Source organism: Centruroides sculpturatus, unplaced genomic scaffold, assembly GCF_000671375.1.
Source record: "Centruroides sculpturatus isolate CEXI.00-Female unplaced genomic scaffold, Cexi_2.0 scaffold170, whole genome shotgun sequence".
In the NCBI taxonomy this organism is placed as follows: domain Eukaryota; kingdom Metazoa; phylum Arthropoda; class Arachnida; order Scorpiones; family Buthidae; genus Centruroides; species Centruroides sculpturatus.
In genome coordinates this window covers 588,704-611,958 of record NW_019384413.1, presented here as the reverse complement: position 1 = coordinate 611,958, position 23,255 = coordinate 588,704, and the positions used below count along the sequence as shown (strand labels likewise).

The window sequence follows — 23,255 nt, the reverse complement described above, 5'->3', positions numbered from 1 at the left end:
GTATAAAGAGGAACGTATCTACGCGTTATAGGGGAGTCTACTGTACGTAAATGAAATTCTAGAACCGTTTTGCACGACATACCTCTGCCAGAGCGGATTTTCGGCCGTGACAAACATGGACAATTAAACATCGCCACCCACTTCTACTCGAAGATGACTCGAGACTGAAGCTGACCAAAAAAGCAACCAGATTTTACAAAGTTGTGCGAAGAAAATCGTGCACATTTGTCGCATTAAAATTAAATAACCTTATGTTATTTTCATTATTATTAGAATTGTATTTAAAAGGTAATAAATGTAATAAAAAAAAAAACATATTCTATTTATTACTAGCTGTATCCACAGCTTCGCCCGCATTATATCGAATTTTCTCTCATTAAAATATAGCCTGTGTCCTTCTCCAACATATAAGCTATCTCTGTGCCAAATTTTATTAAAACCTGTTCAGCGGTTTAGACGTGAAAAGGTAACAGGCAGACAGCTACACAGAATTACCTTCGAATTTATAATATTAGTATGTATTAATATGAATTTCTGCTATAAGGGGTACGCGGGTTTGAGCTCTTTCTTCAAGTGGTACGCAGGAAAAACTAATTGGGAACCACTGACTCAGAACAATCGAAAATATTAATTGCTATAAGTTAACTTCTCTTAATACTCTTCCACTTTTAAATATAACACAACATTCTAGAAATTGTTATTACCATTTGGCATCTATAACTGCAAGAACTATGGAATACCTGTTAGATTAAAAAGTTGTTACTAACCATGTAGTAGTCATTTACTCTAATAAATTAATGTTTTCATATAAGTTACATTTTATTTTTTGTATGTAAATAAAAAGTTTACGTTCTTAAATAATTGTGCTTGTCTGTTTTAGAGGACAATGGAAACAGTGTTACTTTCCCTGCATTAACTTTTTTTTTTTTTATTTTCTGCTTTAAGATGGAATTGGCCCACCAGTGGCAGAGCGGTTGTTCCCCGAGCATCCTGCTTGGCCGCTACTTGGCCACACAGTTTCCCTAAACACTGGGAGTTCGGTCGTAGGTTCGCGCCTCACTCGGACTGGCTGGAGTTTTTCGGGATTTAACCACGTCTGTAACGCCTGGATAGAAGCTGGTTACTCTTAAAAACACCTCCCGAAAGGCACTATTCCTCGCGTAACGACCGTCATAAACGCATACAACTACTATTACATGACAATTACGTCACACTTCACCACGGGGCGATATACACTAGGTTCAATAGAATCTCATGCCGGACAAGACAAAACGGAACTTTTTTCGAATTTCAACATCAATTCTTACGAAACATTTTTTTTTTAAATTTCAATTAACTTTATTCAATTTTTAAAATATTGATACATAAATGCAATACTTAAAGGGCGAATTTTTACGACTCAGTGCAAGTTTGTTGTATTGGTGCAGACTTTTTCTTCTTTCGATATTCCTTTTAGTTTCATAAATGCCGAAAAGAAAGAATGTAAATTACTCGCAACCTGAAAAAAAGCATATAATTATGTTATAATAAATGTTACAAATAGAACTACGTGAGATTTGAAAGTATTCACTTTTGTCCATTCCGCAAAGAAACAATTTTAAATTTATATAAATTTTGCATAAATTATGTACAAACACCAAAACTTTTATATAAATTATATAAACTTTAGATAAAAATACAGGCACATCCAACAGAACGACTTCCCGGTAAAACGACTTTTGGTTTTCAATACTAAAACTTCAATACCAAAACGCGCCCTATCATTAAGTGAGTTTCATTTATATTTCCTTCAATACATTGTTCTAACAGAACAATATGTGGGGTAAGTCTGAAATCTTATTGCAGATGCAAGATGAGAGAATCATGAAAAACAATGCAACTAATTTCAACTTTATACCCCAGTTTAACGTTTTGCATATTGAAGGGTATGATAAGCCCGTAACAACTGTTTTGTTACGGGGATGTACAAAACAACTGTTTTGTTAACAACCATATTAATTATATAGTACAGTTTATAGATTAATGATTAGTAATCACGCTTTTAAGCATTTTACATGCCTAAATAATAGTTTGTTATTTATAAAAAGACATTGCCGGTTACAATTTTGCAAACTTTTTGCATTTTTGGGTTGACGTTGTAAGGCATTATCTGTTCCCTTGAAAATTATGGTAAATAGACTATCGAGTAACGTTTTCTCACAGAATTTTGAATTAAATGGATTATTTACGTTGCCTGTGGGAATGCCTGTATGTGAAATCGACATATATCTGTAATTTAATGTACATTAAGTATAAATATATAAAACTATTCAAATCGTGCTTAAAAATACTTTGCATTGTTAGTATAATTCGTATTTCTATAAACAAATACAAACTTTGAAAGGAATTCTTTTCGTAACCGGATAAATACCACCGATCATGAAACACAACGACACTTTCCCAAATCTCTTCATGAAATTTAAGATCTGCAAATAAAAGTAAACAATGAAAAATTTACTAATTATTCAAGTTACGTGTAAACATATAAAATGGTTTATTAATAAACGAAAATACAGACTTTTAACTTTTCTTCAAAATGTAAATTGCTGACAGCAAATTGTCGGACATCTTGAAAGCCATTTTGCATCTGAAAAATAAAAAAGTATTGAAAATAATAATAAAAGATTTCTATTAACGTCATTTCGTGTTATGAGAGAAAGCAAATTCTTTACCGAGAAAGCAAAACTGCACAACAAACAAGCTCCAATAATACAAGTGAAGGTGAAGAAGACAACTATTATTAGAAATCCTAATCTAATTGCATCATTTACATCTATAAATGAGAATGCATAATAAGAAAAACTGGTTGAACATATAAGACCGAGATAAATAACTACACTAGGATAACTAAATTTAGTATTAAGTTGACTGACGAAATTCCACAGTTCTTCGTGACGAATCATCAAATTTCTCAAATTGAAACAGAAATTTCTCTCGCCTCTTCTCACAAGAGAAAAATCTTGTATCAATTGTTTGAATTCCATTTCGGTAAGAACTAATAATACTCCTACTAACAGTATAGCGTAACCCATGGCGCCAAATCTGAAAGCAGCAGAAAATCCACTTTCGACTGAACAAATCAGAGCTTCTCCGTAAAACTTTTCATTTTTTTCTAACTCTGGGTACATAAATGCTACATTGTAAATCTGAAAGCAAAACACGGCGAAAATAATTCCAAAAGAAAAGAGCAGACAAATGATATTGATGAAGATATTCGCTCGGTTTATCTACTCCACAAGATCCACGTTTCTTAATGTCTTTATTAGAGTGATTTTTCTGTTTTTGAAGAAACTGAATGTAAAAGCAAAGCAGCATTGTAAGCACGCGAGTGTTACCTTCATCAGAAGAGTGTTGTTTTTAATTAAATCGAACCATCCAATGCAAATTGCATTTTTATTCCAACCCGGAATAATCTACCACCACATTAGGAATGCATCATTCCAGTAAATCAATTCCAAAAATCGAATGTATTTCATCATATATTTTCTTTTAATTACAGGTGAAAACTGATTATTTCGGCAGTTGCACGGTTCGAAAGGATCCACACCATACATCATCGCATTTACACAGAACGGTCTTAAGAAGCAATACATACAGACTTTGTTCATTGCCAACGAATTCATCATCGATTCGCTTTACGAATTTTAAGTACGACGAGAATAAGTATAATATTCTATTCTCTATTTTAACACGAGGAATTCTATTATATCTGCATTGCTCCGTTACTTATATAATACCCTGCATGTAGTCTGTGACCATAAATTACGTATAATATCCATTAGAGAGATGAATTTTCTTAGTGTACACAGCAATTTAAGTACAGTACATTCATTAAAAGTTTTATAATAAGATTATGTTTAATCACGCGATTTAATGACAATCAATAAAGTCTAATAGGACGTAATAAATAGAAACTCATCCTTCGTATAAGTTGTTATAATTTTATTATATTATAAATATCTTTATGTATTATATACTTATTAATTTGTATAATTAATACAAGTGAAAAATAACGAAAACTTTCCGAGAAATTCGCCTTTGAAATTTGTTGTGTGACGTAAAATCGAGGGGGGGACTGGCTTTTATTCACGTTTTTTTTAAATAACAGTGATTCAATGTTAAAGTTCTTATTGTGCTCGTTGCCAATACAATAACTTGTTTTATTGTTTAATATGTTTTTTGTTTATTAAAGCTGTCCAAACGCTCAGACACTCATACGCACTCCTCGAAAAAAATTGTTCTTACATTTATGAATAGAAAATAATATGTATATTTTTCTCTAGTTTTTCATTCAGTTAAACCTGTGTAAACAGGAATTTCCTTTTCGGTTTGACAGGTTTTTATTTTATAAATAACCCTGTTTATAACGGAAACCTGTCAAACACGAAAAGATATTCGGTACGTTACGTACCCGGTTTACACAGGTTTCACTGAAATAATAAAAGCCTAAGCCTATTTAAAGATATATATAAATTTCAAATATTTTTATTAGTTCAAATATAATGAATATAATACAGGTAAACTTCTAATAACGTCCACCTGTAAATAGCGGCCATTTTTTCCAGAAATTTTTACAAAGTTCCTAAAGAAAGTAACAACCAAATAATATGTTATTTTCAATGCATTGTTTAACGGAAATGCATAAAAAATAACCTTTGAACAACGGCCATTTTTCGGTGGCCGTTGTCTACAGGTTCGATAGTATTATCATTGAATACAGTAAAACCTGCTCAAAACGAATCTTTAATAAAGCTAAAATCTGTATAAACTGTAAATATACTCTACGAGTCCGGTTTACACAGGTTTCACTTTATATATATATTTTTTTAATTAAAAAAATTTGAATTGACTCGTCAGAAAATTAATACGACAGTAAATATAGTTAATTTTAATAATTACAGTAAAAACTGTGTAAACCGGAATCTCACGATAATCGAATATTTTTTTCGGGTTTGGCAGGTTTCCGTTTTGAATAGGATTTTTTAACACAGAAAAAATTGTGTCGTTTTGAAGTGTATTGTCCGTCTTAGACGAGTTCCGTGTTAGACAGGTTCCGTCTTAGACAGGTTTTACATAAAATTTTATATAATAAAATAGATGATTTCGTTAAATTATTTCCATCTTGTTTTCTTGGATTTTCCTCAAGCGTTTTTATGATTTACGAGAATATTATTTTCTCGTCGACACAATAACCGGTTGTTAATGTCAAGGAAACGTTACGAAACAGCGTAACCTGTTGCTAGTATTTATTAAATTTACAAATCTTTACGATACACAGAAAGACGACGATAATGTGGTTGACAAATCAGGTGAATTTTTAACCTTAATTTAACATTTAATTAGCGCCTTTGTAGAAAACTTGTCGGGCGTTACGTTTAAGAGAATTTAATTTTAATCATTAGAATAATTAAGGAAAAACTATTGTTGACATTTCAGGTTACTACTTTCTTGGTATTATTTACGTTATTTCTAAGTAAAAACTCGTATATCGAGGGTCAAGAACAGGTTAAATATGCCGTAAAAAGAAGAAGCCATTCGGAAAGTTTGGTTTCAGCAAACAATAAATTATCTTTTAAATTATTAAATACTATGGAAAATGGTAAGAATATTTTCTTCTCGCCTTTTAGTATCCACTCAGCATTATCCATGCTTAACGAAGGTGCGAAAGGAGTAACATCTCAAGAGATAAGGGATGTTCTCGGTTACGATATAACTGGTGTTAATAGTAACACTACTTCGAGAGATTTTAACGTGTTACTACGTCTTATAGAGAGTTTCGGACCCGAATATCAATTGCAAGTGGCAAATGCTTTACTTACTCAATCGAATTATCCGGTGTTTAAGGAGTTTGTTACGAAAATAAGTGAAGATTTTAAAGCTTTCGTTAAGAATATTAATTTCGAAACGGGTGAAGATTCCGTTAGAGAAATTAACAATTGGATAAACGATGCCACTGGTGGAAAGATAAAGAGCATTATTAAAGAAATCAAAGAAGATACTAAAGCCTTAATACTAAATGCAGTCTACTTTAAAGGTTCCTGGGAAAATCCATTCGATGAGAAGAATACAGAAAATATTATTTTCTATAACAATGGTATTAATCCAGTTAACAGTCCCATAATGATTAGGGAAATAAGTAAATGCATGTATACTAGAAATACGGAAGAAGGTTTCCATGCCGTATCACTTCCGTATAAAGGTAACGATGTAGAAATGATAATTATTTTACCATTGCCAAAATATACCATAAATAATATACGATTATCGAATGAAAAGATGGAAGAGATTATCTCAAGCATGAGAAATTTCAAAGTGATTGTTAAACTACCGAAATTTACTATTGAATATTTTAGGGAATTAAAAGAAGATTTAATAACATTGGGAATGAAACAAGCATTTACAAATTTCGCTAATCTTTCGGGGATTAACGAAGATAAAAGGTTATTTGTTAAAAGTGTTTTACACAAAGCTGTTATAGAAGTGAACGAAAGAGGAAGTGTTGCAACAGGAACCACTGCCGTAATTGTCGGAACTAGAATAAGCCCTGTGCTATTTATATGTGATCATCCTTTCCTCTTCGTTATCCGCGATAGAAGAACAAGGATGAATCTTTTCATCGGACAGATTAATCAATTGTAAACAAACAAAGCTCGTTTTGCTTCCATTAAAAAAAACACCTTTATTCGATGTTAAATTTTTATAATGTATACATATACAGGAATAAAAATGAGAATTATTCATTAAATTTTAACATCTCTTTGTTAATTATTTACTTAAGAAAGAAGAAATCCCTGTTACAGATGAGTAACTCGCCCAGCAAATAAAATGGCATTCGTTCTTTTATCTCTTATAAAAAATAAAAACGGATGATCAACGTAAATACTGGGATTTGCTGAATATTCCACAATAACTATACCAGTAACAGCAGCAGCTTCACTTCCTTCTTCATTAATTTCAATAGCTGCTTTATGCAAGATTTCCGAAACAAGTAGATTCTTCCTACCATTAATACCAGAGAAATCCGCATCGGTTGTAAATAATTCACCTAATCCGAGATAAGTTAAATTGTTCTTTAATTTCCTACTGTCTTCTAATTTAAATTTTGGTATTGTAACGTCCATTTTTATCGGATACATTTCCGAAATGCATTCGTCTAAACTATGGACATCTAATATGGATTCAACTTCACTTAATTTATCATTTTCTATGGGTAATATTATTAACATAGATAAATGTTTTCCTTTGTAAGGTAATTCGATGATTTGAAATCCCTTGTCACCGTAATAACCAGTTAAAAACTTATCTTCCATATACATCATTGGAATAGAAACAGGATTTACACCATAGTTATAAAAAGTCCCATTTCTAGTGTGTTCGGTATCGAATTCTTTATACCATTTGCCCTTAAAATAAATGGCATTTAGTAATATCATTACGGCATTTTGTGGTAAATCTTCTAGAAGTTTGGGTATTTTATTATTGGTCGAATTTCTAACCCAATTATTAATCTCTTCGATTGTCCCTTCGACATCACCAGCAAAGTCTGCTTCCTTCGATAGAGCATTGTAATAATTTTCTATGCCATTTTTAAATTCTGGTACAATAAAATAACCTTTCTGATATAGAAAAGCATTAGCAATTGAAATTTTATACTCATTCGGTGCTTCATTTAAGTAATTAATCAGGGAATTAAATGATTCGTGAATGGTCGTTTCGTTGGTATTAACGCTGTCGTATTTAAGTACACGCTGCATCACTTCTGCTGTTGTACCGTTAGAACCAGCAAATAACATTCCTAAAGCAATGTAAATGCTTATTGGTGAATAGAAGACATTTTGATCTTCGGGAAATTCCTTTAAAAGAGCGAAACAAAATTCATTGTTAGCCTGAGATAAATTTGTAACATTCTGCTGCATTGTTAGAACAAACAAGGAGAAGATTCCGAGTAAAATAAACGTCTTCATCTTTTATCTGAAATTAAAAAATTAATTTTTTAAACGATAAATTAATAGAATATTCCCTCAAATATATATTTCTAATAGAAAAAAACAGATTAAATTTAATACTGTATTCATCAATACTTAAACAGGACAAACCTCTCGACTTGCAGACAAGAATATACTACAAATCTGATTACATTTATCATTGTTCCGTTAGGATGTTTACGTAGAAACAGTTTCCTTTAAGGATTCATCAGTAAAATATTGGTAATTTCCCCCTCCCCCTTATAAAAAGTTATTATATTATTGTGTATTATAAAATATTTTCTTTATTAAATATATAATACCATTTATATATAAAATATAAATTTAATAACGTTATAAACTATCTCATTACAAACGTCTTTATTCTAATAAATTTGGCTCAACAATAGACACTTATATAACACCACTAAACACGTGTCTAACACTTAAATATGTCTAATCCCATCAATTCAATTCAATATACAGTCGACCCCCCTATAACACTGTTGATTTTTTCGTTTTATATGAATTCCATGTTGTACGAGTCACTTAGATTTTACAAATATGTGAGCCGTTCACAGCCCGGCACACGTATTTGTAAAATCTAAGTGGCTCGTACAACATTGAATTCATATAAAACGGAAAAATCAATAGTGTTATGGGGGGGTCGACTGTACTACTAAAATTTTCATATTACGTGATTAAAATGTATTAATTATACATTTATATATTGAAGGAGAACAGGTTAGGATGTTTCTTCTCCTTCGTTACATACACCAACAGCTCTATAATTCATAATACCAGTACAAAAGTAACTTATACACCTATTACTGGTGAAATAAAGAGTGGAGATATTTACGTATTATGTATTAATAATAAAAACTACTTACACCTGAAGTGGAAATAAAGAAAAAAAACACCCTCTTCTTACTTAAAACGTTGGTATAATGTATCGGGAACGACACTTCCTCTCTGTATTTATTCAGTAGAAAACAGGTGTAAACAGGTCATGTGCTTCCCAGAATTGAGCAATAATTACTCTACTAGAAACTTTATAATACGTTTGGAAGTTTAAAATTAATATTTTGTGCCTTCAATCGATTAAATTTTGTTAAATTACTGTCCGAATTCGCATCGTTATACTGAATTACCAGCGTTAAAACCTTAATAAATACAAAAATAATTAAGTTTTAAATATACGTGAATTGAATATTTATTACCTGTTAAAGACACGAACAAATCGACATACTAAATTCGAATTTAAAGCCATCAAAATCTCTATATTTAAATATAATTAACCTATTTTCGTTTCTCAATCGATGTCATCAAAAGGCGTCGACATTTTTATCATTTTAATTGAACGTTAAGGCTGGATTTATAAACTAAACACGCTACTACAGCTTAGGGCCTCGTGCCAGAAAGGGCCTCGCTCCGTTCTCAAAAGAATTAATATATTAACAAGTATTATTTACGTGGTATCTTAGGGCCTCGACACGTTTAAGTCCATCTGTTGTAAAGACAGGTATACTTTTTTTTAATGAAAAATGCAATATATTATGACTATTCATTTTTAAATATATTAATTAACATATTTATAAATAAATATATTTATAATTTAAATAAATATCAATATAAACTTCACAAATACACATTAGAGAGGTTGCGGCCGAAGTTTTCGTCTCTCAAACGTGAACGTCGAACGTCGAATCTTGTAAGCGGCGCTCGACGTTCGACGTTCACGCTCGACGTTCGACGTTCACAATTGGAACATGACCCACTTTCTTGGCTATTAAAACGTGATTATTAGAGAGTTTGCGGCCGAAGTTTTCGTCGCTCAAACGTGAACGTCGAACATCGAGCGCCGCCATCTTGTAAGCGGCGCGACGTTCACGCTCGACGTTCGACGTTCACAATTGGAACATGACCCACTTTCTTGGCTATTAAAACGTGATTATTAGAGAGTTTGCGGCCGAAGTTTTCGTCGCTCAAACGTGAACGTCGAACATCGAGCGCCGCCATCTTGTAAGCGGCGCGACGTTCACGCTCGACGTTCGACGTTCACAATTGGAACATGACCCACTTTCTTGGCTATTAAAACGTGATTATTAGAGAGTTTGCGGCCGAAGTTTTCGTCGCTCAAACGTGAACGTCGAACATCGAGCGCCGCCATCTTGTAAGCGGCGCTCGACGTTCGACGTTCCACGTTTAGCGCCGCCATCTTGTAAGCTTATAAGTTTGAGAATGGCGTTTGGACGTCGAGCACGATTCCAATAATGTTCCAAACGCCATTGTCAAACTTATAGGCTTACAAGATGGCGGCGCTAGACGTTCGACGTTCACGTTTTATAGACGAAAACAACTTCGGCCGCAAACTCTCTATTAAACAGTTATAGTGTGATTTTAATAAATAATATACATTTCTGCCATTTTATTATTTTATTAAATTAACGAAAAGAAATTCGTTTTACAATTAAACACTTAAAAAAAAACAAAACTGATAATTATAAGCTGTTCAATCGTCCAATCATCACAATCATTCCCGTATTCCTTTCTCGAATTAAATACATAAATGGATGATCGACGACCATTTTCATATATTTAACATTAGATCTTCTGTCTAAAAACGGTCTGAAAAGTCTCGTTCCTCTTCCATTTACTTCGATAATCGATTTATGTAAAATATCAGAAATATAGAAATCGTCTTTCGAATTAATTTCGAAATAATTTGCTCTTCTAGAAAACGTATTTTCTATACCCAAGTATTGTAAATTCTCTTTGAATTTCCTTGATTTTTCCATTCTAAATCGTGGAAATTTTATATCTAAGTGTTTAACTTTCAAACTTTTTCTAATATCTTCAAATACATCGTAATCAATTTGATTTTCTACTTGACTCAATGAATAATTCCCCAATGGTCGTATGATAAACATTTCGTATTGTTTACCTCTAAAAGGTAAATTTATTACTTCAGTATTGTTTAGATAATTTCCATAACCCAATTTTCCTTTCAGATTTACCATTGGAGTTAAATGTAATTCCTTACCATAATCGTAAAATACATTTAAATTAATCCAATCGTTCCTTTCGATTTGGGTCCAAGTTCCTTTAAAGTAAACGGCATTTATCAGTAAAATTCTTGTATCTTTTGGAAATTCTTTTAGTGTATTACGTATTATTCTATTCGTATTCCTATAAATCCATCGATTTACATTACGTACGGCATTTGTATTATTTCTAGATAAAAATGCATGGTAATTTTCTTTTACTAAATGTTTATATTTGGGAGAAATTTCGTATCCATCTTCGGATAGAATTACATTTGCAATTTCCATTCTGTTTCCGTTTCTATTATCATTTTTTAATAAATCAAACAAAGAATTAAATGATTGATGGAATGTTTCTCGTGTCATTTCAGTCTTGTGATAATGAAGTGAGGAGTTCAATTGTTCAGCGGTTTCTCCTGTTGCTCCAGCATAAGCCATTGCTAAAGACACGTAAATACCAATAGGAGAGAAACCCACATTTTTTCCACCGGGGAAGGTTTTCAGAAGTTCAAATGCAAACTGGTTATTGGCATCTGACAATTTAGTATGTCCTGTATGTGCTGCTGTAACCCCAGCAATTAGCAATAGTAGAATGATTATAGGGGTTGTTGACTCTTCACAATAACACATGTTTATCTGGAAAGAAACGTAAATTTGTATCTCAAACAGTAAAATATACATAAATTTTTTTGTATATTTGTTTGTTACTTATTGTAACAATACCAGTCGACCCCCCCATAACACTATTGATTATTCCGTTTTATATGAATTCCACGTTGTACGAGTCACTTAGATTTTACAAATATGTGTGCCGGGCTGTAAACGGCTCACGTATTTGTAAAATCTAAGTGACTCGTACAATATGAAATTCATATAAAACGGAAAAATCAACAGTGTTATAGGGGGTCGACTGGTATTGTTACTTATTGTATAATAGATAATGACGCATTAACAGTAATTTTCTATTGTATCGTTCGCTATAAATATCCCACCTTTGATATAAATTTAAAATATATGCTCTCCACCTCAAATTAGAAGTGTCTTGCCCCTGTACATCAGGCTTTTCCAGTTAGCAATAGAGTCTACTTTTTTGAATTAAAATAACGTGACTTTCCGGTGATAACTAGAAGTTTATTTATAGTTAATATGGGCCAAAAGCCACTAATCTTACCATATCAGCTCTCAATTTTCATATATCTATCTCCGTTATCAAGATTAAGGGAGGACAGACAGTGGGAATTTATAGGTTCGAGTTCCATCCCAATTAAAAAAAAATCTAGAAACGATTTGATTAACTTAATTACTATAAAATAGCAAAAAGATTAATTTTGAGGGTAGAGATGGGTTTTATAAAAGTTTGTAAATGCTAATAACCAGTAAAATCGTCATTAAATCCGACCCTACTCGAGATATGACATAAGACTCCCCCCTTATCTCTCCACCCCCTTGACCTTTAACTACTAAAATTTAATATCATCGATCCCCCTAACAAACAAACCTCCCCGCAAAATTTCGGAAATTTTCGACAAAAAGCACAAGAGTTATTAAGCTTTAAACAGGGTAAACAAAATCTTCCCCCCTCACACACTATCATAAACACATACAGAAATTACCCCCGAATTTTTGACGTTTCAATGTGTCCTAAGCCCAAAAATGTAAAAATCTAGAGGGTCACTTTTCGACCGATCGCCATACTTTCTCTCTGTTATATATTAATATAACAGAACCTAAAAAGTAAAATAATATATACTATATTATCCATTTTTCATTGGCATTTTTGAGTTTAATTTATTCCTGCAGATTTATTATTGTATTTATAAGATTATTATGTCTAAAATCATATATTTTCTATAATATTAAGCTAAAATATTTGGGAAAAAAATACACTTACGAATAACTCCTTTTTGAAATGGAAACGATTAACACATTTGTATTCATTCTCCCTGTTTTTATATAGTTTATATATCTCTGGGGATTCTTCCTCTTTCCTGATTTAAATTAACATTAATATAATACTATATCGACAATAGAGGAGACATTTCCAATCAATTCTCTAACAGGAATTTCATAAATTTAAAGGTTAATGTCCGTAATACTCCCAAAACAATTGATGCATATAGTTTACTTATAAGTCAATCCCCCTATAACACTGTTGATTATTCCGTTTTATATGAATTCCATGTTGTACGAGTCACTTAGATTTTACAAATAGGTGTGCCAGGCTGTGAACAGCTTACGTATTTGTAAAATCTAACTGACTCGTACAACATGGAATTCATATAAAACGGAATAATCAACAGTGTTATAAGGGGGTCGACTATATTTGTTAAAGGAATGTCGAGTTTTATTTAGATAAGTCTTTATTATACAAAGTTTAGATAAAGGTCGTCTAAAGGTCAATGTACTGTACTTCATTTATTAACGTTTAAAACTAAAACACGTGTTAAAATATGCTTATTTTATCAATACAAAGAAAATGTACACACGAACAAGTTTCTTACATATAAAAGTTTATTTATTACTATATTATTTAATAAAGAATATAGCAAAACGATAATTACTATATAATATATGTATCGAATAATACAAAAGGTATATTGACGAAAACAATATTTCCATTTGTTTGCTTTATTTAATTTACGTTAAATAAACTAATTGTATTTATTTCGGTACAATAGAAATTCTATCATAAAAGGTGGAAGAGGTAGTTTAATAAACAATTTTTCGTCTAATCCCTTCCACACTAGTGATAACCGCTTTCTGATGATTGCCCTGACAATTTGAGTGAGAGGAAGAGGTGTCGTTCGTAAATTCTCTATCCAAGAATAGAAATTCTCGTCTTTCCTCCAATCAGATGGTAATCGAGAAGGGTGTAATCTCCAACGAGGTCGTATTTGTGCACCTGCATTAACCAACAGTTCGAACATTTCACGATCTTCCTTCTCTACAGCCCAATACAAAGGGGAACGTCCTCGTGAATCTTCGAAATCCAAATGACATCCCCTGACTACTAGAGCTTCGGCAATACGTATTCTTCCACCGTATTTAGCGCATAAATATAGAGGACAATCGCTCCAACATTTAAAAGCGTTAACATCGGCACCACACCGTATCAATAATTGGACTAAATCGTACCTCCTCTCTTTGGCAGCGATCCATAATGGAGTCTTACCGAAAAAATCGATTCGATCTGGATCGATCGATGGACATTCTAATAACATTTGACAGATTTCGAAATGTCCCAATCTACAGGCAGAACATAGGGGTGGTTCTATCCTACCCAAATGATCTTGACTTCTCTGATTTACACTTGCACCTGCTTGAATTAATGCACGGACAGTTTCCGAATTCCCTCGATACACGGATAAGCTTAATGGAGTTGCACCTGCTATCAAATGATCGGGATCAGCTCCAGATCGAATTATCTTTTCTACGGCTTTTGCATCACGGCGGACAACTGCCAAAAACAAATCTGCTGTAGTAGCGACGGCCATAACTCTGGAAGGATGTTGATAGATGAGAGGATGCTGCACACCACAGAGAACTAAAAATAGTGATGCGGGTCGACGATCCTTCTCTAATTTCTTACGTGTAAAATCTTGTAAATAAGTCGAATATTTTCTTTTTTTTTTTAAATAAAGAATACGACGGTTAACTTCGAACGAATTACAAATTGTTCATTCTTCTATTATAAGTCGACTCGTTCCAAAAATATAAGCTTCTCGAGTTACAGAATTTATTTTTATACACATTTAACACGGCTTTCGGTCCATGGTTTATTCAAATGAGGTGCATTATCCTTATTGTTATAACGTAGTTTGTTAGCAATTCTAACGCTTAATAAAAAATAATTGTTCCGTCGATGCAATTTATAATGATTGTAGATAAATTTATTTACGTCCACTTGCAGTAATTGACTTTTGTATTGTTTATAAAGTAAATAGAAATTGTTATTCAAACTTGTGTGTTTATTAAAGATCTAAACGATAAAAGCGTGAATCATTCGAGAAATATTAGCATTGATTTTTTCTCCATTTAAATTTAGAAATCGAATTTTTTTTTTTTGCTTTCTATTGATGGTGAGGAACCGCAGTTAGTGTGAAATTTCTAGTGTTTAACAGGCAGCATTCGAACTTCCTAACGGTTTGGTTGATTTTAACAGCTAAGGCCCTTCTCTATCTCTCTCTATACCTACTTGCTGAATGGTGCAGGGGACCTAGCAGGCAGGTAGAAGGCCTTCTTTCCTAACAATCATATAACGGTTTGGTTGATTTTGGCAGCTAGGCCCTTCTCTCGCTCTCTATACCTACTTGCTGGATGGTGCAAAGGCCCCAGCAGGCAAGTAGAAAGCCTTCTTTCCTGCATATCATGGATTTGAATGACGAAAACGGAGATCAACATACCTGGACGTTGTTTATATGTCAAAGGTCTATTGCTGTGTTCTACATTTTTGGACTTTAAATCTTAAAACGTATCTTAAACATTATACTGCTAATCAAAAGTTCAAATAAACCTGTTTATTTAAACTTTTCGTGGATTTTAAATTCTTATTTTTATCTTTTATATCTTATTTATCTCTAAATGAATCGCTTTATTGTTTTATTTACATTGCTGATTTTGATAAATAACTAAATTCGAATAATACTCTTATTGTTAACGATGTTTTATTAAGTCTGTTCCTAATGAAAATATTATATTTTCTATTATAAAATACATTTAACATGTAAACAGTTAATTTTTTTTTCTCTCTTATATTTGCCATTTTAACACGTGTTTTGCGCTTATTTAATTTAATAAATTTGATCAAATCAGCACGTAATTACTTACGTAAGTCGAACAGATGTTTAAGTACTTTCAAGCCCCTGACATTTCTAAATTTAATCGTCAAAACAAGAATTTATTTTTAGAATAATTCGCCTTTTAACTAACTTAAGTATTGTGCATTGTTTCCTGTAAATCAGTTTGTAATACGTTTGACATGGAAATTATCATCGTTTAAACATTGAAATCCCTTATCTTTAATGACCTGATACGTCATTGCAGCTATATTTATACACTGTGATACTTCAATGAGGTTTTCTCTTATCTTTTCGACATACTTCCTCCATTCAGTATGGCAATTTCTGCCTATACACGCGACCTTTTCCTAGCAGTGGCCAATCATGATACCTGTACCGTCAGGAGGATTATCCAGTCGGGTGTCGAGTTGGACTTTGTACATAATGGAACCACTCCTCTAGGACTCGCTGTTTGTCAAGGAAACGAAGGAATAGTTCGCCTATTAATAAGGGCGGGAGCGGATGTTAATTTAGGAAGTTGCGACCGCGAAGGTAGAACGGAACCTCCTTTGTATACAGCTTGCCGGTTAAGCCGTCTGGATATTTGTTGGCTACTCTTGGAGTCACCCTCTATCAAACTAGATCATTCTGATATATATCTTAAATTTCCTCTATATATCGCTACTAAAGAAGGTAGGTATGATCTAGTTAAACTTCTGCTGCATAAGGGAGCCAATGTAAACGCTCCTCGAATCTGGTACGAATGCCCTTTGTACTTGTGCGCTAAATACGGTGGTAGGAACCGTATTGCCGAATGTTTAATCGTTCACGGAAGTCCACTGGACTTATACGATTCCGTCGGGCGTACTCCTTTGTACTGGACTATCGAGAGAGAGGATAGAGATATGTTTCAACTACTGGTACGAGCTGGAGCTCAAATTCGTCCTCGTAAACGACTACATCCTTCTCAATTACCACGATCCTGGAAGAATGATGCTTATTTTAGTGCTTGGTTGGAAGAATTATGGAGGAAACCTCTTCCTCTGACTCATTTAATCAGATCATTTGTCAGAAGGTGGTTGTCTTTAAAGTGGAATGGTCTGGACGATCGAATGTTTCGACAATTACCCCTTCCTCCGTTCCTCATAGAATTTTTATTACTCGAACGTAAAGACGATTAATCTGATATATTTTTAATCAGATGTCAATTTCAATTAAAAATAAGACATAAAAAAGCTTGTGTTTTCCTCCCTACATGTGTTAAATGACGACCTTGACCTATTGTAGAAGCCAACTCGCGCTAAAAAATCCATTACAAAAGACACATTTATTCCAGTAACTTAATTCTTTAATTAAACGTATAAAATAATTCTTACAAATTATTTACTCTTCCAGCGAATAAAATCAAATTTGTTCTTCGTTCCCTTATGAAAAATAGGAATGGATGATCAACGTTAAACAGTGAAAACGATGATACTGGCACTCCTTCAAACGCATTCACAGCAGCTGCTTCGGTTCCTTGCTCATTAACTTCGATCACTGCTTCATGAAGGACATTAGAAATTAAGATATTTCTATCGTTGCTAATGCCAGAGAAATCAGCAAATCTATTAAATAAACTGCCTAATCCAAGATAAGTCAAGTTTGCTTTAAGTTCTCTGGAGTCTTCGAGTCTAAACTTTGGAATAACCACAGATAATCTGTGTGAACTCATCTTTAACTGAGATATGATTTCGTTTAGGCTTTCGGAGTTAAGATTTTGTTCTATTCCATCGAGTACATTCGAAAATGGCAGCATAATTACCATACTAACGTCATTTCCTTTATATGGAAGCTCAATGGCTCTTAATCCTTTATCCGGATACCAGTTGATCGGGAAGTATTCGTCGATATGCATCATTTGAACGAGAACTCTATCGACACCATTATTATAAAAATAAGCATCTGTAGTTGATTTTGGATCGAATCTTTTGTGCCAAATACCTTTGAAATAAACGGCATTCAGAAGAATCATTATTATGTCCGGTGGAAGTTCATTTAAAAAATTCGGGATTTTTCCTTTTGTCTTTTCTCTGATCCATTCGTTTATTTCTTTAATGGCTTCACTTTCTTCCTCGAAATCGATCTCTTTGATAAGAGCTTCGTAATAATTATGCAAGACCTTTCTAAACGAAGGATTAACGTAGAAATTTTCTTGAAAAATCACAGCATTAGCTATCTCGAGCCTATATTCAAGTGATTGACTCTCTAAAAAATTGATCAGACTACCGAATATTTCATGAATGGATCGATCATTTAATTGATCATCCTCGTAATTGAGTACTCGTCGCATCTCTTCAGCCGTCCAACCTTCAGCTCCAGCATATAACATACCCAAAGCTATGTAAATACTCGAAGGAGAGAAGAATACATTTTGCTTAGCAGGAAATGTTTTAAGAAGAGAAAAACAAAATTCGTTACTTGATAATACTAAATCTTTCAGTTGAGACTCAGAATTAACAGTAAAGTGTATTGAGAGTAACACCATCAGCACTTTCATCGCCATTATGACACTAACAAGTAAAATTTCAAACGTAAATTAACTGAATAGAATAAGGATTATATATAATTTAATTTAAATTATTACTTTATATTTAAAATATTTAACGTATACTTACTCTAAGTTGTTTAGTTCTTCCTTTAAAATGAAATGGTGTAGCTAGTGTAGTTCAAATTTAATTACTTCTTATCAGTTAGAACGTGTGCCACAATTTTTTTAGATTGTAGACATTATTTCCGTTCGTTAATTAGAAATATATTTTTTTATTTTTTAAATTAAAGTGTTTATCAAAAATCCATTAAACACTGTAGACGGAAAGAGGAATGTTTTTTTTAATGATAATGTTTCGTATTAATTTGTTAAAATCCCGACCATTGAGGAGTTCCTTCGAATTGCTGTGTTAACTGTTAAATTCTTGTTTATAGAAACATGTAAATAAAATTTCTCTTTCGACAGCAGAAGATATTTTTCATTACAATTTCATTTATTACAAATTACAATTTCATTTGTAATTTGGTTCATCTAAAGAAGAAGACCATGGGGAAATAGAAAAATCGACAAGACGTTCTGTAATAAGCGAAGAGGGGGGTTGGAAGGATTTTTGGCCCAGCAGTTTAATTTTGCTAATTCGTCACAGAAGATTGGTGACAATTACGTGTATGTTTGAAAATTTTGGAAACGGCAAGCTGCTGCAGAGGTTTCACACCATCACCGCTTTGCGAGGAAGCCATTATTGAGTAGCAAAATATGATAATTTGGATGAGGATAATCCAGAAATATACTGTCCTGATACTGTTCCATCCTTCTCTATAGTAAATACTTTCATCCGTTCTGTGCAGGCAGCCATTTTTTTCTTTTTTTTTTTTTTTGTTTGAAATCGCGGCATGGTAGAAGCAAGAGGAATCTCGCTTCTCTGTCGCCCATGATAATCGGGATCAAGATTTCATTTACCGATTCTTTTTAATGCTCTTAATCTTTATTCACGAAATCTGTGGATCAATTAGCTCAATTTATTGAGAATAAATGAAAAAATTTTCAATATTCTTCGCAACCTCTTCCCTTTCTCCATATAAAAAAAAAAAAAATACGGTCCCTATAACACTGTTGATAATTCCGTTTTATATGAATTCCATGTTGTACGAGTCACTTAGATCTTACAAATACGTGTGCCGGGCTGTGAACGGATCACGTATTTGTAAGATCTAAGTGATTCGTACAACATGGAATTCATATAAAACGGAATTATCAACAGTGTTATAGGGGGGTCGACTGTATAACGATAATAAACATAAAATAGTATTTTAATATATGTTTATTAATTCACTTTGCCAGATATTACAAGAAATTAGCGAATAAAACTTACAAACGAGTAACTCGTCCAGCAAACAGAATCATATTTGTTCTCAAATCTCTTATGAAGAACAGAAATGGATGATTCGCATAAACAATACCAATTGCTGATTCGGGTACAAGTTCAATGCCGCTGACAGCAGCAATTTCGCTTCCTTCTTCGTTAACTTCGATCGTTGCTTTATGCAATATTTCAGAAACTAACAACTCATCATCATTGTTAATGCCAGTAAAATCGGCATTTCTATTAAATATATCACCTAATCCTAAATATGTTAAGTTACTTTTGAGTTTTCTGCAATCTTCTAGTTTAAATTTTGGAATAGAAACGTCTATTTTATTTGGAAGTATCTTCAAGCGCGAAATAATATCTTTCAAGCTTTCCTCATCAAGATTTTTTTCTATCTCATCAAGTTTATCGTGCCATAACGGTAGTATAATTAACATACTGATGTCTTCACCTTTATAAGGAATTTCGACGGCATTCAACCATTTTTCTGGGTACCATACATAAGGTAAGTGATCTTTAATATTCATCATGGAAACGGTAACTTTATTTACTCCGTCGTTATAAAATATGGCATCATTTTGTGTCAATTCCGGATCGAATTGCTTCTGCCAAATGCCCTTAAAATAAACAGCATTTAATAGAATCATTATTAAATCTGGTGGTAATTCGTTGAGAAATTTTGGAATTTTTCTGTTAGTATTTTCTTCGACCCATTGATTAATTTCTTCGAGTGCTTCTTCGGCGTTTTCTTCGAAATCCAATTCTTTTACGAGTGCCCCGTAATAGATTTTCAAGATCTCTTTAAATTCAGGTGAAATGTGGAAGCTTTCTTGATAAACTAAAGCATTAGCCAACTCTATTCTATATTCGGAAGATTGGCTTGTTAATAAATTGATCAAATTACTAAATGTCCGGTGAATATTTCCTTCGTCGCTATACCCGAGTACACTTTGCATTGTTTCAGCTGTCGATCCTCTTGCACCAGCATATAACATACCCAAAGCTAAGTAGATGCTTGCAGGAGAGAAAAAAACGTTTTGATTAATGGGAAAAGTTTTCAGTAGAGAAAAACAAAATTCATTACTGGTCGATGCTAATTTTTTAATCTCCTGTTGACCATTGGCAATTAGAAAAATTGAGCAGAATAATAAAATTTTCATCATCTTCGGACTATAAAAAATAAAAAACAATGTATAAATAAATAATTCTTGTTTCAATTACGTATTTAATACTTTTTATATAAAAATTAATTACTTACTTCAGCTCTCGGTACTTGCTTCAATTTGAAATTAAACGGAAATAACTCGATTAACAGCTTATAATTTCTTTCTTATCCATTAGGAAATGATATAAAAGGCGATTAAATTGTAATAATTTCCGTTCTTTAATTAATAAAATAGATTATTTTCTAAATAATTGTAAAAAAAAAATTCTTCTCAAATTTATTTTTCTAGACTTTCCCGATATTCTTTGTTTTCATACCTGATAATTGCTATCGTTACCTTTGTCTTCGATTGTTTCTGGAGATGTTAAGGTGATGGGACCATATTTCCCGAACCAATGGTCCGATTTTCCTGAAAATTTCTAGAAAAATCTCTCTCTAATACCCAAACCTTCTTGCAAAATTACAGAAGTTTTCATCAAAAGGCATAAGAGTTATTAAGCTTCAAAGAGGGTGAACCCAAGTCGTACCGCACACCTTCTTGGGAGAGGATAAGGCCAAAATACAGGGGTTAAAAATAAAGTTTAATAATATTAATAAAAATTAAAATAATTGGGATATGGAAATCGTTCTATAATACAGATGGGGAATGACCTTATTATTTTTTCCTATTATTGGAAGCCATCTTGAAGAGGAAATCTCTCCAGAAATTCCGAATTGTCTTCATTTATTTCGACGCCATTTTGAATCGGAGAAGTAATTGTTACTTCTTTTCTTTGTCGATGCCAAGGGTGGGCAACCTTTTTACGTGTAGGGCACAAAAAATGAATGTACTGGATAATATATAAATGGTCATTCATACTGCCAAATAAATCTGTACGTATCCTCATCAAATTATTAAATTAATCGAGTAATAATTCTCTAATATTTTAAGCTGGAATACTTAATATATTAGCAGGAAACAGTTAAATTGAAAAATAAGAGGGCAGAGGATTCGAAGTACTCAGCTATGTGATCAGGGACCACTAATTTTAAGTATTACATCAGTAGTTTGTGTAGAAGGGAATCCGTTTGTATCTGACAATGAGGGAGGGAGGGCGAGTCTTTATTGAGGTAGATTGATGATATAAATCATAAGTAGCACAAATACTGTATTTCCTACCATTATATGTATTTATTGTTTAATCAAATCAATATATTATTATATTTTATAAAACAAATGAAAATTATAATTGCTGGACACGTCCAGCAAACAAGATCATATTTGTTTTACGATCCAATACATAAAACAAAAAAGGGTGATTAGCATGAAATATTGACAAAGAACTGCGATAAAGTAATTGAATATTTGAAGCTGTAGTGACAATGCTTCCTCTTTCATTAGCTTCCATTACAGCTTCGTGCAACACGCCCGATACGTACAGATCGTAATTTCCATTAATACCAGAAAAACCTGCCTTTTCCTTGAAAGATTTTCTTATTCCTAGATTAATAAATTGATTTCTCAGCTTTTTCGACGTGTCTAATTTAAATTTCGGAATGTTAACCTCCACAGTTTCCAGTTCCATCTGAAGTAGGATCCTATTAAGTTCATCAGCATCAATGTTTCTTTCAATGGTATTGAGATTTAGGAATTCGATAGGGAGTACGATAATCATGCTGATGCTATCATCTTTGTACGGAATTTCGAGTACTTTTATCCCTTTATCTATTGAAATAAAACTTAAATTCTCCGATGGCTTACATCATGGGCACCAAAACTCCATCTCTGCCATTATTGTAAAATACACCCATACTGGAATTGAATTTGTTTTTCCAAATTCCATTAAAATACATCACGCTTAATATCAGTAATCTGGTATCTTCTGATATAATTTTATTTATTTTACCTTTGGTTTTTTCTTTAACCCAATCATTTATATCTCTGACAGCTTCTTCTTTGCTTCTTTCAAGGTTGAATTCTTGCACACCAGCATTGTATTTTGTATGTAAAAGTTCTTCGTAACTAAATAATAAGAGATTAACATCCGATACAAATAAAACATTGGAAATATCTAAAAGATTCGAAGAATTCTTCAATTGATTTAGCAATTGCCTGAAAGATTCGTGAATATTGTCGTTATCCAATTCTGCTTTTCTGTATTATAACACTAGCGATATTATCTACCATAGGAAAATATAAATATATTGAAAGCCCTTATAAGGATAGATATGCCAGATCCTGTCCTCATTAGAGGGTCTTTTTTATCAAGCCCATTGTGGACCAAACACATAATGGGCTCGATAAAAAGATCCATATCAGCATACCAGATAACTCCTGTACAGGGTAAATGTACGAATAAAAGAATTTGGAATTTGAAATGTTATAA

The 23,255-nt window shown here is 32.6% G+C and overlaps 6 protein-coding genes and 2 pseudogenes across 6 annotated transcripts; 2 read left to right on the top strand and 6 right to left on the bottom strand.

Annotated features, from left to right (window-relative positions):
- Positions 1-1,342: 1,342 nt before the first annotated feature.
- On the bottom strand, positions 1,343-2,974 carry LOC111619093. The gene is made up of 4 exons (XM_023360750.1): positions 2,712-2,974; positions 2,558-2,626; positions 2,376-2,465; positions 1,343-1,498 (listed from the first exon to the last, which is right to left on the bottom strand). Exons 1-4 carry the CDS (start codon positions 2,940-2,942, stop codon positions 1,400-1,402), a joined length of 489 nt encoding a protein of 162 aa, XP_023216518.1. The 5' UTR covers positions 2,943-2,974; the 3' UTR covers positions 1,343-1,399.
- A 2,265-nt stretch (positions 2,975-5,239) lies between these two features.
- Positions 5,240-6,769, top strand: LOC111619089 (serpin B3-like). The gene is made up of 2 exons (XM_023360747.1): positions 5,240-5,348; positions 5,476-6,769. The coding sequence occupies exons 1-2, from the start codon at positions 5,331-5,333 to the stop codon at positions 6,676-6,678; spliced, it is 1,221 nt and encodes a 406-aa protein (XP_023216515.1). The 5' UTR covers positions 5,240-5,330; the 3' UTR covers positions 6,679-6,769.
- LOC111619090 lies at positions 6,706-8,993 on the bottom strand (annotated as a pseudogene).
- A 1,511-nt stretch (positions 8,994-10,504) lies between these two features.
- On the bottom strand, positions 10,505-11,677 carry LOC111619074 (neuroserpin-like). The gene is made up of 2 exons (XM_023360721.1): positions 11,376-11,677; positions 10,505-11,237 (listed from the first exon to the last, which is right to left on the bottom strand). The coding sequence occupies exons 1-2, from the start codon at positions 11,675-11,677 to the stop codon at positions 10,505-10,507; spliced, it is 1,035 nt and encodes a 344-aa protein (XP_023216489.1).
- Positions 11,678-13,557: 1,880 nt separating this feature from the next.
- Positions 13,558-15,550, bottom strand: LOC111619092 (potassium channel KOR2-like). The gene has a single exon (XM_023360749.1). The coding sequence runs from the start codon at positions 14,539-14,541 to the stop codon at positions 13,699-13,701; it is 843 nt and encodes a 280-aa protein (XP_023216517.1). The 5' UTR covers positions 14,542-15,550; the 3' UTR covers positions 13,558-13,698.
- Positions 15,551-15,845: 295 nt separating this feature from the next.
- On the top strand, positions 15,846-17,030 carry LOC111619091 (ankyrin repeat, PH and SEC7 domain containing protein secG-like). Its single transcript, XM_023360748.1, has one exon. It carries the CDS (start codon positions 16,161-16,163, stop codon positions 17,004-17,006), a length of 846 nt encoding a protein of 281 aa, XP_023216516.1. The 5' UTR covers positions 15,846-16,160; the 3' UTR covers positions 17,007-17,030.
- A 126-nt stretch (positions 17,031-17,156) lies between these two features.
- LOC111619073 lies at positions 17,157-21,398 on the bottom strand. Its single transcript, XM_023360720.1, has 3 exons — positions 20,983-21,398; positions 19,725-20,894; positions 17,157-18,377 (listed from the first exon to the last, which is right to left on the bottom strand). The coding sequence occupies exons 2-3, from the start codon at positions 20,885-20,887 to the stop codon at positions 17,198-17,200; spliced, it is 2,343 nt and encodes a 780-aa protein (XP_023216488.1). The 5' UTR covers positions 20,888-20,894; positions 20,983-21,398; the 3' UTR covers positions 17,157-17,197.
- A 714-nt stretch (positions 21,399-22,112) lies between these two features.
- LOC111619094 lies at positions 22,113-23,028 on the bottom strand (annotated as a pseudogene).
- Between the last annotated feature and the right edge of the window lie 227 nt (positions 23,029-23,255).